The following is a 15783-nucleotide window of genomic DNA, read 5'->3' as shown; positions in this document are numbered from 1 at the left end:
TTGTAGTCAGGGTTTATAATAGGTCACTCTAATAGGTATAGCCTACTATAGCTGACTATAGCTGATCAAAACAGTCATCCTCACACAGTCTCTCTAGTGAGTGAAATTTTCATTTTGTTTGGGACCCCGTGGGAACCCCTTCAAGGACCCTTGGTGATCCCCACACCACACGTTGGGAACCACTACCTGCCTTTAAGGCGGTTGGCGCTTAGAAAATCTTTGCACGGCTGAGGACGAAACTGAGCGCAAGTCTTTCATCTCATGACGGTGCATCTGCCTCTGCTCGCTGGGCTCGTGCTGCATTCACGTCCTATGGGAAAAGTATTAGCTGAACCAGTAATCTGGTTGAGTTAAACCTTCATAATGAACTTTTTTGTTTGTTTGTTTTTCAATTAGTATAGGCCTTCCACCTGAAAGTTGATGTGAACAGTATTTTCAAGTACTGTTTACCATTTGAAAGCTGAGGGGAACGGTATTCTTATGTAGGAAGCACGTATCTACCAATTTTCCCACGGAACCTGAATGCAGCATCAGTGCGCGAATAAAGGCTCCTCCCATACCAGAAGTATAAACTGTGCTGTGTGTTGCTCACATCGGATAGCGGCCTTATTGAAAAGGTAGTAAGTTACGCTCTGGGTTTTAACGGTTTTAACAGGTACTGACAAACATGTGGAGTTCGTTTTTTTTAATGTTGATAGTTCTTTGCCAGACGCGGAGGTAAGCGCGGATTTGACTTTGAAACATATAAGTTATAAACGGACATGCTGATTAAGATTATCTACTTGATAGCAGGCCTAATACTAACACCAATAGATTACAGTTTGTCTTGCAGAGTTTTGTTCCTTCCCATGTTACGCAAGCCCTTTGATAATGCGCCGGCAAGTGACGTCAGATGTGGGCGGATCACCTGACAAATCGCAGTGCTTTTTATTTAATATGCTGAACCCTTTTACTCTTGAGATAATACCATGCAGTCCAATGGATAATACAATAAGCTGGTAGCCTTCCGCTCTTGGAATGTGTTTACACTGTTAGTAGAGGGCATAGATGACTGTGTATACACGAGGCTCGATGACCCTTGACCCCGGTCCTGCCTGCCCAGGCTACAGCTGATCCTTCTGTAATAATCTACCAGAGTCAGTGGGCGTCAGATGCTGCAGGGCAGGGCCACTGAAGAGACATGCCATGCTTTTGTATAGTTACAATATTCACTTTACACATATTTCACGTTATAGTTGTGGACAACACAATGGCAAAGAACCAATTTGTTGTTATGTATGCCCCTTTTTTTGCAGCATGCTTTTCACACATGCATCCTTTGAGCAACTGTTTTATGTGTGTTTTTATGTGCAAGAACGTGTGTGTGTCTGTATACTAACCTCTGTCTCCACCCAGCCGTATGAACAAGTAAGCTATTCCCTCCACTGTTTGTTCATCTCTCTCTCTCTCTCTCTCTCTCTCTCTCTCACTCGCTGCTCTTTGTCATCGCTCTGTAGCTGGTGTCAGGCGAACAGCATGCTGGCAGCGCAGGCGGACCGGGTCATGACTCCCGGAGAATGGGAGGAACGCTGGCGGGACGACAGAATCGGCTTCCATCAGCCACAAGTACACAAGTAAAAAAAATAAATACCTCACTTCTGTTTGTGCCTTGTCGGTGGAATGAGCAAAACTCCACCTGTCATGATAATGCATGTCTGATACTGCAAGATTATATCAGCTGTGTAGGTAAATCCCCCCCCCCTCCAGTGATGTCATGAAAAAAAATCAAGCAAGCCTCGCAAACAAATCATTGGTTTACAAGGCAAATAAGGAGCAACCACTGATTCACTTGCTGCAACCCTGAGTGAAATTGGCTTGGATTGTGACTGGTGAAGATATGAGATATGATGAGTTTAGGGATTTGAAATGAGCATCACTGGAGGAGGCCTTTTTTAAACCATCCATTAAAAAGAGATAAGCAGGAATGTGTGGTCTTTTGTGGTTAAAAGCGGCGCTGGTGTGTGTGTGTGTGTGTTTATTTTATTTTCGATAGGATGCTGGAGAGCAACATTGATAAAGTTCTCGCCGGACGGACGGGAGTTCGCTTCTTCTTCCCTCTCTGTGGGAAAGCTGTGGATATGAAGTGGTATGGAAATGAAGCGCTTATCTGTTAGGGCAGAGTTATGCCAGTTCAGAGAGTAGATAAACGGGATGAATTTTAGTTAACTTGCTGTCTGAAATGTAAATGTCCGTAAGCACATTGGGGGGAGGGAGTGAGGGTTATTCCATTAACTATTGTACCATTGTATTATTTTGTTTTGGCATATTTATTACACTTTAACGGTCACAAGATCACATTTTGTGTCCCAGTGATTGGTTTGACTTTGACTCTATTAAAAAACATCCCATTAAAAACCTAGAGAGATCACATAAAAGTGCTGAAGCATATTCCTAACGATGACCGCAGCTCGCTCCGGACCTCGCTGTCCTTTCTGTCTGAACCCCAGGCTGGCAGACATGGGCCACTCGGTGGTCGGGGTGGAGTTTGCTGAAAAGGCCATCAGACGGTTCTTCGAGGACAGCAACATGACCTACAGTGAGCAGCCTGTCCCCGCCATACCCGGAGCAAAGGTTTACAAGGCAGGTGAACTGTACATGGATGTAAATGTTAAAGCACCGTTGCTTTGACACCGTTCCTCGTACCCACTGCATCACTGTCGTACCCGCGCTCGCAGTAAAAAAAAAATGCCCTTTTCAAAATAGCATACGTACACAGGAGTAAAAAATAGAATAAAACAAGAAAGATTGCTCACTGGCTCCCACAAGAGTTGACATAGCAACCAGTAAAGCATGACCACCCATGCTGTATGGGTATTATTAGCACAGCTGGAACACGTCTTTCAGATTGACTAGCAGAAACGAGCCATTGTATAACAGGATTGAACAAATTAGACCATTGTTTGGCATATTTTTTCCATTATAGGGTAGCTGGTTCAGATTTTGTTGGTCTGAGGTATTAAGTGGCAAGAACAAGAAGGGAGCCACGTATCAAAACACTGGTGTTGTCCTGTTAAATTAGCTGATATAAGAAAATGTGAAAAACATAAGAGTGTTACAGCTATACTAAGAAAACACTAAGGTACACTACAAGTCAAAAGTTTGGACACACCTGTTTTTCATTATCTTAAAGCCAATTTGATCTAAAGGTTTATGCTTAAATGCTTGACATTTGTTTTTTAGACAAATATAAATAGTGAAGTTGATGCCTATGTATGAATTTCTTTCCAAAGCCTTTGCCTTTCCATCAAGGCAAAGGGTGGCTACTTTAAAGAATCTAAAATATAAGACAGTTTTGATTTGTTTAACAGTTTTTTGGTCACTACATAATTCCATGTGTTATTTTGTAGTTTTGATGTCTTTACTATTATTCTAAAATGTAAAAAATTGTAAAAAAAAATAAAGAAAAATGTGTGTTTCCAAACTTTTTACTGGTAGTGTATTCCCTCCAGTATTGAGGCTTTTAGACAATGGTTACCAATAGATGTGCACTGTGAAAAAGTCAAACTCCATCAAAGTAGCACACATGGTGGAATGCCTGTTTACCCAACCAGATTACAGGCTGGAGCTACATGTTGTATTAACATGGAGATGGACAAAATAGTTAATGCACATTGTGTTTGTTCCACAGAGCTCAGAGGGAAATATCTCCTTATATCAGTGTGACCTATACAATTTCTCCAGGTAAGGCAACCATATATTTCTCTAGCACTTGGAAGATGGTAAATTACTTTAAGTGCAAGGCAAACTTAGATTTATTTTCTTTCTCCATTTCACAGTTCTATTGAAGGCCAATTTGGGGCAATTTGGGACAGAGGATCTCTAGTGGCCATCAACCCAGGAGACAGAGAAAAGTAAGCTGCGATCAAATGCTCCGTTGAGATTTGAGATTCTCCTTTGAGTTTCAACACAGAAGCAGATGAGTTTTATTTCAAAACACCGTGTCCATCACTTGACAAACATGACACCCGCTCTTACAAAATGATTGTTTGCCTTTAAAGTAAAATCCACTATGGGATATTATTGAAGTTATTTAAAGCTTAAGACCAATTCTTACAAAGAAGAACATTCTGGAGGATGTCATTTGTGAATTTGCAGTCATTAACAATGAAATTAGGTAATTTATTGTATTAAAAATAGATATGTTTACCACAGGTACGCTTCTCTCATCATCTCTCTGATGGCCAAGGACTGCAGATACCTCTTGGACACTTTGCTGTACAATCCTGAACTATATAAAGGTAACTATATAGACATTAAAACACATCAGGTGCTGTGCAGAGGTGCTATAGTGATGAAGATCACCGCCTGAGGAGTCACATGCGACTGACTCCCACCAGAATACTGGTTTCCAGTTTCTCTTCTATTGGGAATTTCTTTCATCATTCCTACTGTCTCAGTAAAGGAAAAATAAAAATTGAAAAACACAAAGGTAAAAAGACAAGTAAGGAAAAAAAAAGGGCTAGGTTGGTGTCTGTGTGGTGGCATGATTTTTGTCAAAGATAAATGATAAATCTGATTGTATTTCCCCTACAGGTCCTCCCTTTTTTGTGCCTGACGATCAAGTGCACAGTCTGTTTGGTGAGTGTTGCTAAGGACGAACAAATATGACTGAGAGTATTTTTGTTTTTGCAAGGTCATAATACCGCAGCCTATAAGTGAACCATGAAATGAAAGGTATTATGATATAGGAGGTGATACTTGGATACCACTTAGATACTGCCGCGTTGAAATGTCACTATTTTTTTTTTTGCTGAGATTGGAGGCTGAGATTAATTTGAGGTTTTTAATAGTACGTTTCTGTCCCTCAGGGAACAGCTGTGATATTGAGCTGCTGCAGTCCGTGGACGCCCTGACAGAGAGACAGAGAGGCTGGGGGCTCGACTCCTTCACTGAAAATGTACACCTCATCACTCCGAAGGGCAGTTAAAAACGGTGCTGTGAGTTTAGAGAGCTTAAAGTAGCACATCACAGGCATTTTATTGCAAACATGGGTCCCAAGGCAATTTTGTAATGCTTATGCATCATTTGGGCACAATTCTGTTCCTCTGCATTTTGGACAAAAATGAAGATGAATGGGGGCCAAAAAGTACCAAGACAAGTTCAGAAAGTATTGCTGCTTGCTTCAGGTAAACTTACCAGTGTTGTATAACTTCATCTCTTTCCTTCAGAGGTTATCTATTTTGGGAAGTTTTACCTTTTTGAGTACCAGAATGAATAAAAACCTTCTGTATATGATTGACTGTGTTTTTTCTTGAAAAGTGGAGTGGAAGGCCTGGGATTAACCAATTATTATGATGATTATATTCCGTGTTGCAAGCAAGTAGGATAATTAGCCCCCTTTCCACCTAGGGCCAAACCGTTCCAGAGTTCCCGACCCCTTTCCACTGGGTTGGCTTGGGCCAAAACAGGGCTAGTCCAGGAACTCATGCCCCACTACTTCCATACCCTTCCATATCCTTAGGGCCAAAGCTGTTAGCCCTGATCATAGAGATATAACAGTTATATCTCTATGGCCCTGATACTTATACATCATCACATTCTATATTTTTTCAAATAGGGGGTGTTGCTTAGTAACATCTGTAACTGAGTGCAGCCATTCCTACATTAATGAGCATCTACCTGTTAGAAACTAGGTATGTTAATTCTTAAATCTGCATTACTTTCAGTAGGCATTTAAATCACTGCCCAGCGATGTCGCTTTGTTTTTTCATGTGAATGATGTTAGCCTCATCATGCAAGCTTCTTCTTTTTGAAAACTTCCCACAAAGTAATTAACGTTAAAACTAATGTTAACGATTATACGGTACATTTGACAGCAGCGTTGTCTGCCATGTTTGACAAGCAGTTGTGTAAGTTAGTTGTCATGGTTACGCATGGACCAGGTTTCTCAGTGGAAACACTTTTAACAAGTTTAGCCCAGCGCTTAAGTTCCAGGTTAGAGTTCCTGGGCCAAAGCTCTCGGGCTTTTGGCCTTCAGTGGAAAGGGGGCTACTGATGCCTCCCAATAAGAAGGAGAGCCTGTAACAAGTGCATTGAGGCTCGTGCTTCCTTTCCATTGGCTGTTGCCTAGATACCTCGCATTAGCAAACAGCGACAAGGAAGCAGCGGGAGCCAAACTTTTGGAGAGGTTTTGTTTGCAGAAATGCCGAAACACCACGAGGAGACTGGGAATGTAAGTTGCTGAGTAGAGACAGGCGCATCTTGGAGGATTTGAAGGCGTTTAGTGCGAGTAAAACGATCGATAATGTTGAACATTTCGCACACTTTTGCATGAATGTGTCCACCGGTCTTCTTGTGCTGTAACGTTAGTATTGGTGTTGCCGTAGATAAGCTTGTCAGATAGGTTCTTATCAGATGTTACATAGTTGCACAGTTGAAGCTCAGTCTGGCTGAGATGAGGAGTATCTTACAGGTGAACTCACCTCCTCCTGGTCGCTGGGTCTGGAATGATGAAACCCAAACCCTGGAGTTCAGGTGAGGTCAGCAGGCAGCGATGGGGCGCATGCGTTGAATTGCTTTGCTTTACCATTGCATCGTCAATTTATTCGTCAATTTAGAAAGACTAAACCTGCTATGGCGCGTGAAATCATGATCTACCCTGTTTTCTAGTTCTAATCCAACGGTGGAAGGTTTATTGAAGAAAAGAAGGGAAACCAATGTCAACTTAAACGATCTTCACCAGCGACCAGAGAAGTAATGTTAGGCTTGAGCTTGCAAAAATTCACTATCTTCTTTTATATGGCAGATAGTATTTTATTTAACCCCTTTATGTCCATTATTGTGCCCCTAGGTTGGCTCAGTTCTCTACATTGAACGATAGGGGGCGCCAGAGCATCAGGAAGACACTGAGCCCTTCCCATCTGAATGCATACAGATCCTCAGTGATGCAGAGGCAGGGGGAGCATGTCACCATGGATGATGTTAAACGCAAGTGCCAATAGATTGTCGGTTTAATAATAACACAAGCAAATAGTAAACATGTTGTCCCTCACCAGTGATGTAGTTCCACCCTTGGGTCAGTCAGTGATTGCTGAGTATACTTGAAATATGAGTGAAATTGCATAAGCATTTTCATATGGGACAATCAAAGGACAGATTGACCATATATTTCTGTTGCCTGCTCTCCTCAGAATTACAAGTTATATCTTGAAATGTAGTAACTGTAATTGTCTTGTTTTTCTCAATACAGTACAAAATATAAGAACTACAATACACAATAAATACAATCTGTACATTACACAATGTACACTACAATACAATTTATAATACAATATACAATATAACATGCAACACCAGGAGCGTGAGTGTTATGAATAGTATAATGCTAAATGATAAGTGATATCAGAACCTGTTGTATAGTACATAGTACAGGACAGGAGGCAGACCTGGCTCAAAATTGCATTTGAGACTGCTTACTCCATCACTTGAGCACTTGAATTGGTAGCACTGTAATCCCAGATAGAAGGTTGCGGTTTTGGGACAATTAAATGGTCCGTGCCCACAGGGCGGCTTTCTAGACTGCTCTCCCCGGCTCATCCCGCTATGCAAAATGCACAAGAGTCCTGCCAGTTTCCAAGATGTCAAGAGCAATTTCCAGGCAAGTTCAATCAATCCCAGATGAAATTTTGAGTATTTTCTGACAAGAAGTCTCTCTGTGTTGTAGAGGTGGCTGTCAGCTTGCTACAAGAAAATTATGCTCTTCCCATTCCACCCTGCTTCCTGGCTGTATTGAAGTAAGGAATGCAGAGACATGTACGCACACACACACACACACACACTCTCACACACACACACACACGTCTTTTCCCTGTGTCCTGTATTAAGAGATGAATTACACAGTACTGCTGCTTCCCTGTCTGTCTCCAGGAGTAAAAAACTGGATGAATTTCTGGCTGTCCTTCTCCTCTACCTGTCTTGTTATTTTGAGCACAAGACCCTGGAGAATAAACCTAAGCCCCTCATGGCGTAAGTGTGTTGATCAGTGGCAATCAAGTGAAACTGGGTGGATTCTGATAAATAAGTATTAACTGTATGTATATTGTCATCATGCCCCTTAAAAGTTAGTGGTAATTGTTTGTATCTCAAAGTAGAAACCAAAATACGTTGCAACCATGACGTTCTACCAAGGTGCTTGAATTGTGTAGTGAACTGTTCTCTTTTTTGTCCTCCCCCTTTCCTCATTCCTCTTTCTCATCTTTTTTTCTTCTTCCAATCTCTTTTTTTTTTTTGTCCCTGCCTCTCCTCTCCATCCTCCCCTCCCATCCCCTACCCCTCCACCTGCCAGTGAACAGAGCATCACAGAGCGCCAGGTCATGGCGGAGGCCGTGGCCAAGGTGGAGGTGGCTCAAAAGAAGCTGGCTATCTGCTATTTCCATCTGGTCATGGGCCCAGAGGTGGCACAGCACAGCAAGTGAGTAGCTGGGTGATTGGTTCAGATTTAGTTTTATATCGTTACTCACGAGATACATTTGAAAAAGCCCCTGTCATCTCCCCTCAAAACACCTTGCTGTTAACCGTGATGCCGTTTGCAAACATTATAAGGTTTCTTTAATTAAACAACAAATCTGCCTTCTCAAGTTGAGAAAAGTTTTTACCCTATCTAAAATGAAGCAGGACAGCTTAAATCAAGGGTAGATGTGGTAAAAATCTAGTAGTATGTGCCACCGTCAGTTGGGAAAGAACAGGATGAAAGAGCTAGCGAAGGGATGTCAGGTTGAAGAAGTGCGTTTGTGAGGGAGGTAACTGAGTTAATGGAATTGATAAGCGGTTTCTGTTGTGGCTTAAATCCCAATCTTTCATAACATATTAATCTTTATTTTATGCATGCCTTTAAATGAGTGGTATGATTACCTGTGTGGCATGAGGCACAGTGACCATCGCCAGCACACGCAGCTGTTATGCTAGCACAATGTAAGATCAGCTAAGGACCATTTACCTCTGTACATTCTAAGATAAGATAGCACTTTATTAATCCCCTTGGGGAAAAATAAGATGTTCTTCTTTTGTTTCAATTTAGTCTAATAAAAGCGTTTTAATATTAATTGAACAAATATGTGGAGCTACCAGAAACAGGCAACTACTTTTAGATCCTGACCCAAAGGTCCAGTACCAATGCTAAAACTACTGTGTCATCCACAAATAGACGTCAACCAATGGCAGTATGCTGCATCATTCAATGCCCTTCTGTGTTCCTCCAGGAGCCGGGTGTCGTCAACCTACACAGAGTGGCTGCTGCATGAGGTAGGTGCAAACAGGGACTTGCTGCTACAGATGTTGCACTCATCACTCTAATTGCAAATGGAGCCCTCTAATTAATGCTGTACACACCTGTGACCAATTAGGTTTTGGTTATGAAATAGCCTACTGTCAACCAGGGCCTCTGTTCACAAAGTTTCTTAGAATAGGAGCTAATCTGAGGCCAGGTTGCTAGTGAAGGTAGTACAGTTTTGTGTGATCTGGCACCATCAAGTGTCTCAGAGAACGAGTGCTGACCTAAAATCAGTTTTGCGTTTAAGACCTTTATCAATGAGAGGAACTGTTTAGTGATCCCAGCTTAGCGCTCTTACTCTGAGCAGCTTGAGAAATACAGGATCTGCTCAATGAAAATGAATCAGTGCCCTCATTTTTAGAAACTTGATAAATGTGTCTCTTAACTGACCTGACACTGTTTACTGGCGGAGGCAGTATGCTGAAACATTTTGAACTGTATTGCCTCATCTGCACACAAAAAGGCAGAGTAAAGGCCAGGTCACCATCTGTGAATACAGAGGGTGCCGAGCAGAACAGAACGACATTGAGCGGTAGTTGTGCCTGGTGGCCTTAATGAATTTGTTAGTGGTGGGAGATGTTGACTCAACACAGGTGCTTTGCTTTGACAGGCTCTCTCCAGTGTTTAACCAGGTGGGTGGACAGGGAGGGAAATAACACGCTAACAGCAGCGGCTTATTGCCTGCTCGGTGTGTGACCTTTTTGTACTGAAATAGCTGCTGTGACCTTTTAAAAACACAGAAGAGTAAGTGGCTGCCTGGATCTGTGGTCAGGAAGCAGGGATGCATTGAATGAAACCTCTTGGATGAATGTGTGGACAAATGGATGAATGGATGTCTGACTCAGTGAATGAATTAATGAAAGAATTAATTAAAGGATGAAGCATCCAAATGTTATGAAGGATGTCTGTAAACTATCTTGATCTCTGGTGAGGAGACAAGCAGCATCTGTTACCTTGATGCATTATGCAATACATTCTCTCCCATCTATTAATTATCAACACTGCAATGTGTCTCACAGCCTTCTCATCCTTTTATCTCAGTATTTTCCATAACATCACACATAACATTTTCTCCTCGCTCTCTTGCTCCATTCTCCTATCTGCAGTGCTTGTACAGCTTCTTCTGCTATGTGGGCTGGGTGACGCTTGGCAGGAAGGACCTGAGGGGCATCCAGGAGGAGGTGGGGCGTCTGCTGCACTCCGACACCTTCAACACTGCACTCAGGAACAGGACCGATGGGCACCCAGGGGAGACCCTCCTCGCCCCGGATGGGTCAGAGAAGACGGGACGAGCTGACCCCGAGGTGCAGGGATGTAATGCTTTTAAACAACGGTGCGTTTGGGTTGATGGAGAACGGGGTTAGGCTGAGGTGGTGTGTTAGAGTATGTGGCGAGGAGTGGCTTATATGTGTGTTTAATAATATAATAATAGTGCAATACAGAGGTGGGGACTTGAGTCACATGACTCGGATGTGAGTCAGACTCAAGTTACAATTTTAGTTGCTTGAGACTTGACTTGATGCATGAAGAGAATACTTGACTTGACTTGGGCTCTGGTGACCTGGGACTCGACTTTGACTTGTGCTTTGATGACTTGAAAAGGTTTCTGAAGTCACAAACAAAACAAAAGATCTTGTGTTTGTGTAAATTACTTAGATTGAAAGTGATGTGATTTGTTCCACCAGATGACTGAATTTAAATTCTGTTATGTGAATTTGTATGGAATGATTGAATTTATTGAAGTTGAAAGTGATTATAGAAATCAATCATGATGCTCATACCAAGTTTTTATCCTATTAACCTTATTGCATTGAAAAGTCCTAGATATTTTGTTTTCTTTAAGATATTAAATTGATACCGGACTCTTGATTTGTTTTGACTTGACTTGTAATCTACATTTAGACTTGGGACTTGACTTGAGACTTGCACCTCAAGACTTGAGACTGACTTGGCACTCAAGCAAAGTTGACTTGGTCACACCTCTGGTACATTATCGATCCCCATATAGAAAGTCTTTCCACTTGCCTCGCCTCCACATGGAAGTCAGAGCACAGTCAGCTACATAGATAGATTAAAAAAAAAAAAAAAAAAAAAAGAAGCTCTCTGGATGTCACGGTTGAATGACCTTAAATTGAAGTGTCCAGTGTGGGCGAGGGATACCATGTGGTGGCTGTCCCGGTTGATACCATCTACTAAACGATCCCGGACACCCGGAGAAAAATCACTGCACTCACTTGGAATTTGCCATTTTAGAGTCAATGAGTCAAAACACATTCCCAAGTTTGTCCAAAGCCCCGCCCCCTCGACTCCCTGTGTACTCTCCTTCAACTTGCTGTACTTGTCGCTCAGTCCTCCCTCCATGCTCAGCCAGCTGAACCCTGGTCAGCTCACAGATGTTAGCACGTCAACCAGGTGACATATTATACAGTAAATAACTTAATAGCCCTGGCAGTAAAGTTGTCTGTTTGATGGATGTCCGCGTCAAGCCTCTGACTGTAATATGATTGACTGCGACAGATTCATAGCTTTGTCCGATAAGAGTGACTGTATGACAGGCTGCTTTGTGTTGCTTCGCTGCATCTGACAGCAGACTGGCAGTTGTGTATAAGCTGTCAGAGGCCCAGTGCTTTTTCTTGCTGTCAGGTTGAGACCAAACCAACACAAGCGGGGCTTGAAGTTTGTGCACTTCCAGAGAGTCGATGTACACTATGTGATTTTGAGTAGCTTCAGCACCGTTCCCAGCTGTCCCAAATGTGATGAAAATCCCTTATCATAGTGTTTCTTAAAAGTTTTGTACGGGAAGAGCGCCTGGATCTTGACAATTTGGCTGCCATAGCAACTTTTCTGGTTAATTAGTTCAGGAAATTGTGTTTATGTTTCCACCCTAAGTGCCGTAAGTATAACCAAATGGAATATGTGAGGAATGTCTCCTTTTCTAAATGCTTACACAGCTGTTGTCTGTGAGTTTATGATTACAGAACTACTGTACAGATGGTTTGATTGATGGAATGAAAGATATAAAATATAAACTTTGAAAGCTAAGAAGTTGAGTAGATTATTTTCTGCTGCTGGTTGAGGTAACTGAAGTGTATCAGAGAGCACTCTGTACACGCCCATGCATGAAACCCATTCCCCTCTAAGTATCTTCCAATACATCTATTTTTACATTTCCAACTGCATATATATATATGTATAAACCATATTTCATTTTATTGGTCCTGATCTGACCTTTCACCCAGAAAGTCCCAGAAGCGCCCTGGCCTGAGCAGCATAGTGACTCAGCGTTCCCCTCTGATGGTGTCTCTGCTGCCCTTGCCCAAAGAACAGGCGCCCCATCTGTTCCTCAGCAGCCGGGCCAGGAGGCACAGCCTGCTGCAGGTCAGGCTCAGTGACACCCAGGCCCTGATGGAGGAGCTCAACCAGCAGCTGGCCAGTCTCAGGTGGTGGAAAACATGTTGGAGAGTGTGCAATATAGCAATAATACCCAAGAGGGCGCTCTTTACTGTGATTGTGGGCATGACATACCTATTGCATCACTCATATAACCAAAGTGAGGGTTACTTACAGTAGTTTCGGCCAAATAACCAAGTCTGTGAGTAAGTCTGATTGGTTAAAGCTGTTTTTCTTGAAAAAAAAAATAGCATTAGTTGCTATGTTAACTCTTGTGGTAACCAGGGAGTGAGTTAGTGACCTTTTCTGCATTCTCCTATTTTTTTCAACTTCATAGACAGCTGTTAAAACAGTGAAAACACTCTTAAGAATGTTGTTAAGTGTGATTATGAGCACTTCACTGATGCCCACTATACATGACTGTGTCAGTAGTGTTGTCCATATAATCACAGTAAACAATACCCTCTCAGTTAGTATTGCTATGCTGATATCAAGGTTATTTAGTGACAAGCACAAGCAATAAACAACCAGTCATCACAGCCACGATGTTGTCAGCATAAAACCTTGAGAAATATCTCATCACTATATCTAATAGTCATCTTATAGTCATCTAATAGTCATCAGTTATTTTGTGTATCATGTTGAGCATTTTGAGTGAGAGTGTGTTAATAGTAAAGAGAAGTCAAAAAATCCTCACTGTAATTCTCTCTTTAATCAACTGAATGAGTAGAATGGTATGCAGAGATGTTGTGTTCACTGTGTGTCTTTATTTGTGTGTGTTTCTGCATGTCTGTCCTCCAAGATATCATTGAAGATGATATGTGATGTGTGATGAAACAAAAACCACACATTCTCACTGTGGCTGTGGGACAAAAATTAATCCATTTTAACCTAGAAGGGCTTTGACTTCGGTGGGCATTCGGGATATAGCAGTCATCTGACCATTGTACTTGTTTTTTTTGTTTGTTTGTTTTTTTTGTTTATCGCCAGCTTTGGGATTCTTGGCAAGCCTTTGAGACAGTTCAGCCGCGCTACCCTGATGCCCCAAGGAGCCAAGAAAAAAGACAGGGGCGAGGAAGACAATGAGGACGATGAGCATGAGGATGATGACGCCGAAGACGACGACGATCACCCCGGCGTCCGCGTTCGAGGCAGCAAGTCGTCCTTCAGGAGGCCCAAGTCGACGGCCGTCGACAGACATGGCAGCACCACCCGCACCAACACTGGCATCTCCAGAGCCACCACTGAGGCAGTGACATCAGATACCGAATGACTTGCGCGTGTGTGTGTCTATGTGTGTGTATGTGAGTGTGTGAGTGTGTGTGAGTGAAAGAGAGAGCGAGAGAGAATGTATGCTTGTGTGAGCAGAGATGGGCAGCATTTAAATTACATCTATTTGAAATACAGGTTTTAATTACTTTTGAGTATTTTGTAATTTGTATTTGACTTGTGTATTTGAGTGAAAAAAACAAAATGTAATTTGTTTCAAGATACTTTTGGGTGTAGACTTTTTGTATTTAAAATACATAAATAACTTTTTTTAGAATATGTAAGATGAATATATTTTGATTTCCATAAGTTTTGAGATGCAGCCCTGTTTTGACTGTTCCTTTGCTTAATGTATGTGCCAGCTGGGAGTGAGTTCATGTTTCAATGTATGTGTTTTTGTATTTGAAAATACAAGTTACAATACATTTGCTCACACTAGTAACTTAATTTTGATACATTTAATGGTTATGTATTTGTATTTTGTATCTAGATACATTTTACTTGCATTTTACTGTGTATGTGTGTGAGTGTGTATGCATATGCTGCTGTGTGTGTGTGTGAGTGTGCATTTCCATTGGCATAAGAAAGACTGTTTGCATGAGCATAGCCTTACAAAGGCATTCTTCAGCGCAGCCCCCTGGGTCAAAGCACAGAGAAAGATTCTGCTAATAGTCGGGTTTTCATTCAGGTTTGCTCAGGTGTGCGCCTCATTTTCAAAAGCACTTCCCTGGACTGTCATCACACACACACACACACACACACACACACTCCATATTTGTACAGCTTTTGCCTCTGCATTTAAATCAGTTTCTTATTTGCCAGCTGGTGGTGCTGTTGAATAAAATGTAATGAAATCCATAACGACTTTGAAGGACTCCACTTTTCTATAGGCCGCCTCAAAGAAATTCAATTCACGTATTAAAATGAAGGAGGTCCAGCTCATCACATGCATAATTCACCGTGCATAATAGGTATTTGGGTAGGCAAATTATGCAGTCTCTACACATAGTTTGTGTGTCATCTTGACCACTGTTCACCTCTTTTATCGAAGACCACTGAAGGCTCCCATTCAAACTGCTGACACAGTCTGTGTCCTTGTACTGCCTCACACCAGGCGGACAGTAAGAGGAACCAGCACCAGACACACACACACACACACACACACACACACACACACCCTAGCCAGGCCTGGTGGCAGAAGGGGCTTTGCCTTCGCCCTAATTGGCTGGGTAATCTGGGACGCCGGGAGTGGAGTTAAGCCCTTGGAGGAGGAGGAGGAGGAGGAGGAGGAGGAGAAGGCCTGGGCAGCTCGGGCATTACGGTGGGGGATGGGCCATAAAATATATTTTAAACTAGTTTCTGTTACATTTGAAGTGCTCTTTATTTAAATTGGCATCTGGGCTTCCGCAAAAGTCACTGCTTTACTTGCGAGAGAGGTCAAGCACTCACCAAGTTTCCCCAAATATTAAAGATGTTTTAAACGTTTTATATTTTTTTCCCAGGTCCAGCTGCCATCAAACCTCTCTGTCACAGGTTTTTATGATTCTTTTCAGATCATACAGAATGAGGGATTTGATGTGAATAAATAACAGGCATAAGGGGGAATTGGGACAGATGACAGCTGTGACCTGTTACTCCTCCACCTCATCCTCTTCCTCCTCCTCCACCATCTCTTTCTCCTCCTCCTCTGCTATCTTCTTCCTCTGTTTATCCCTTCCTGTCTCCCTCTCCTCCCCTCCGTCCTTCTCCCTCTCTTCCTCCTCCAGTGCAGCGTGGGTAACACCAGGCAAGCAGTCAGACACTGACAAATTGACACC

General features: G+C 42.3%; 2 protein-coding genes across 3 annotated transcripts; both read left to right on the top strand.

The window, feature by feature from the left end:
- The first annotated feature begins 565 nt into the window (after positions 1-565).
- On the top strand, positions 566-5261 carry LOC139666701 (probable thiopurine S-methyltransferase). 2 transcript variants are annotated; one of them, XM_071546024.1, is made up of 9 exons: positions 566-617; positions 1497-1613; positions 2033-2125; positions 2487-2619; positions 3668-3720; positions 3816-3890; positions 4192-4277; positions 4573-4617; positions 4848-5261. In XM_071546024.1, the coding sequence occupies exons 2-9, from the start codon at positions 1516-1518 to the stop codon at positions 4964-4966; spliced, it is 702 nt and encodes a 233-aa protein (XP_071402125.1). In that variant the 5' UTR covers positions 566-617; positions 1497-1515; the 3' UTR covers positions 4967-5261. The 2 variants fall into 2 exon arrangements, with proteins under 2 accessions (XP_071402125.1, XP_071402118.1); XM_071546017.1 differs by having other exon boundaries at positions 592-717.
- Positions 5262-6177: 916 nt separating this feature from the next.
- LOC139666610 (protein phosphatase 1 regulatory subunit 36) lies at positions 6178-14185 on the top strand. The gene is made up of 12 exons (XM_071545901.1): positions 6178-6211; positions 6452-6513; positions 6649-6732; positions 6830-6966; positions 7703-7772; positions 7906-8004; positions 8324-8448; positions 9224-9279; positions 10414-10580; positions 11657-11719; positions 12547-12747; positions 13688-14185. Exons 1-12 carry the CDS (start codon positions 6182-6184, stop codon positions 13968-13970), a joined length of 1377 nt encoding a protein of 458 aa, XP_071402002.1. The 5' UTR covers positions 6178-6181; the 3' UTR covers positions 13971-14185.
- The last annotated feature ends 1598 nt before the right edge of the window (positions 14186-15783 follow it).

This window comes from Centroberyx affinis, unplaced genomic scaffold (genome assembly GCF_046629955.1).
Source record: "Centroberyx affinis isolate AG114_WGS23_722 - 3 ecotype Tasmania unplaced genomic scaffold, CSIRO-AGI_Caff_v1 ptg000261l_1, whole genome shotgun sequence".
Lineage (NCBI taxonomy): Eukaryota > Metazoa > Chordata > Actinopteri > Beryciformes > Berycidae > Centroberyx > Centroberyx affinis.
This window is presented reverse-complemented; position numbering and strand designations above follow the sequence as displayed.

Bases quoted from the DNA above. Each gene is read 5' to 3' on its own strand.
- LOC139666701 (XM_071546017.1), top strand. From the start codon at position 668: ATGTGGAGTTCGTTTTTTTTAATGTTGATAGTTCTTTGCCAGACGCGG. The intron at 1,614-2,032 runs GTAAAAAAAATA...TATTTTCGATAG, and splicing joins CATCAGCCACAAGTACACAA to GATGCTGGAGAGCAACATTG. The intron at 3,721-3,815 runs GTAAGGCAACCA...TCCATTTCACAG, and splicing joins GACCTATACAATTTCTCCAG to TTCTATTGAAGGCCAATTTG.
- LOC139666610 (XM_071545901.1), top strand. From the start codon at position 6,182: ATGCCGAAACACCACGAGGAGACTGGGAAT. The intron at 6,733-6,829 runs GTAATGTTAGGC...TTGTGCCCCTAG, and splicing joins CTTCACCAGCGACCAGAGAA to GTTGGCTCAGTTCTCTACAT. The intron at 6,967-7,702 runs GCAAGTGCCAAT...TCTGTGTTGTAG, and splicing joins CACCATGGATGATGTTAAAC to AGGTGGCTGTCAGCTTGCTA.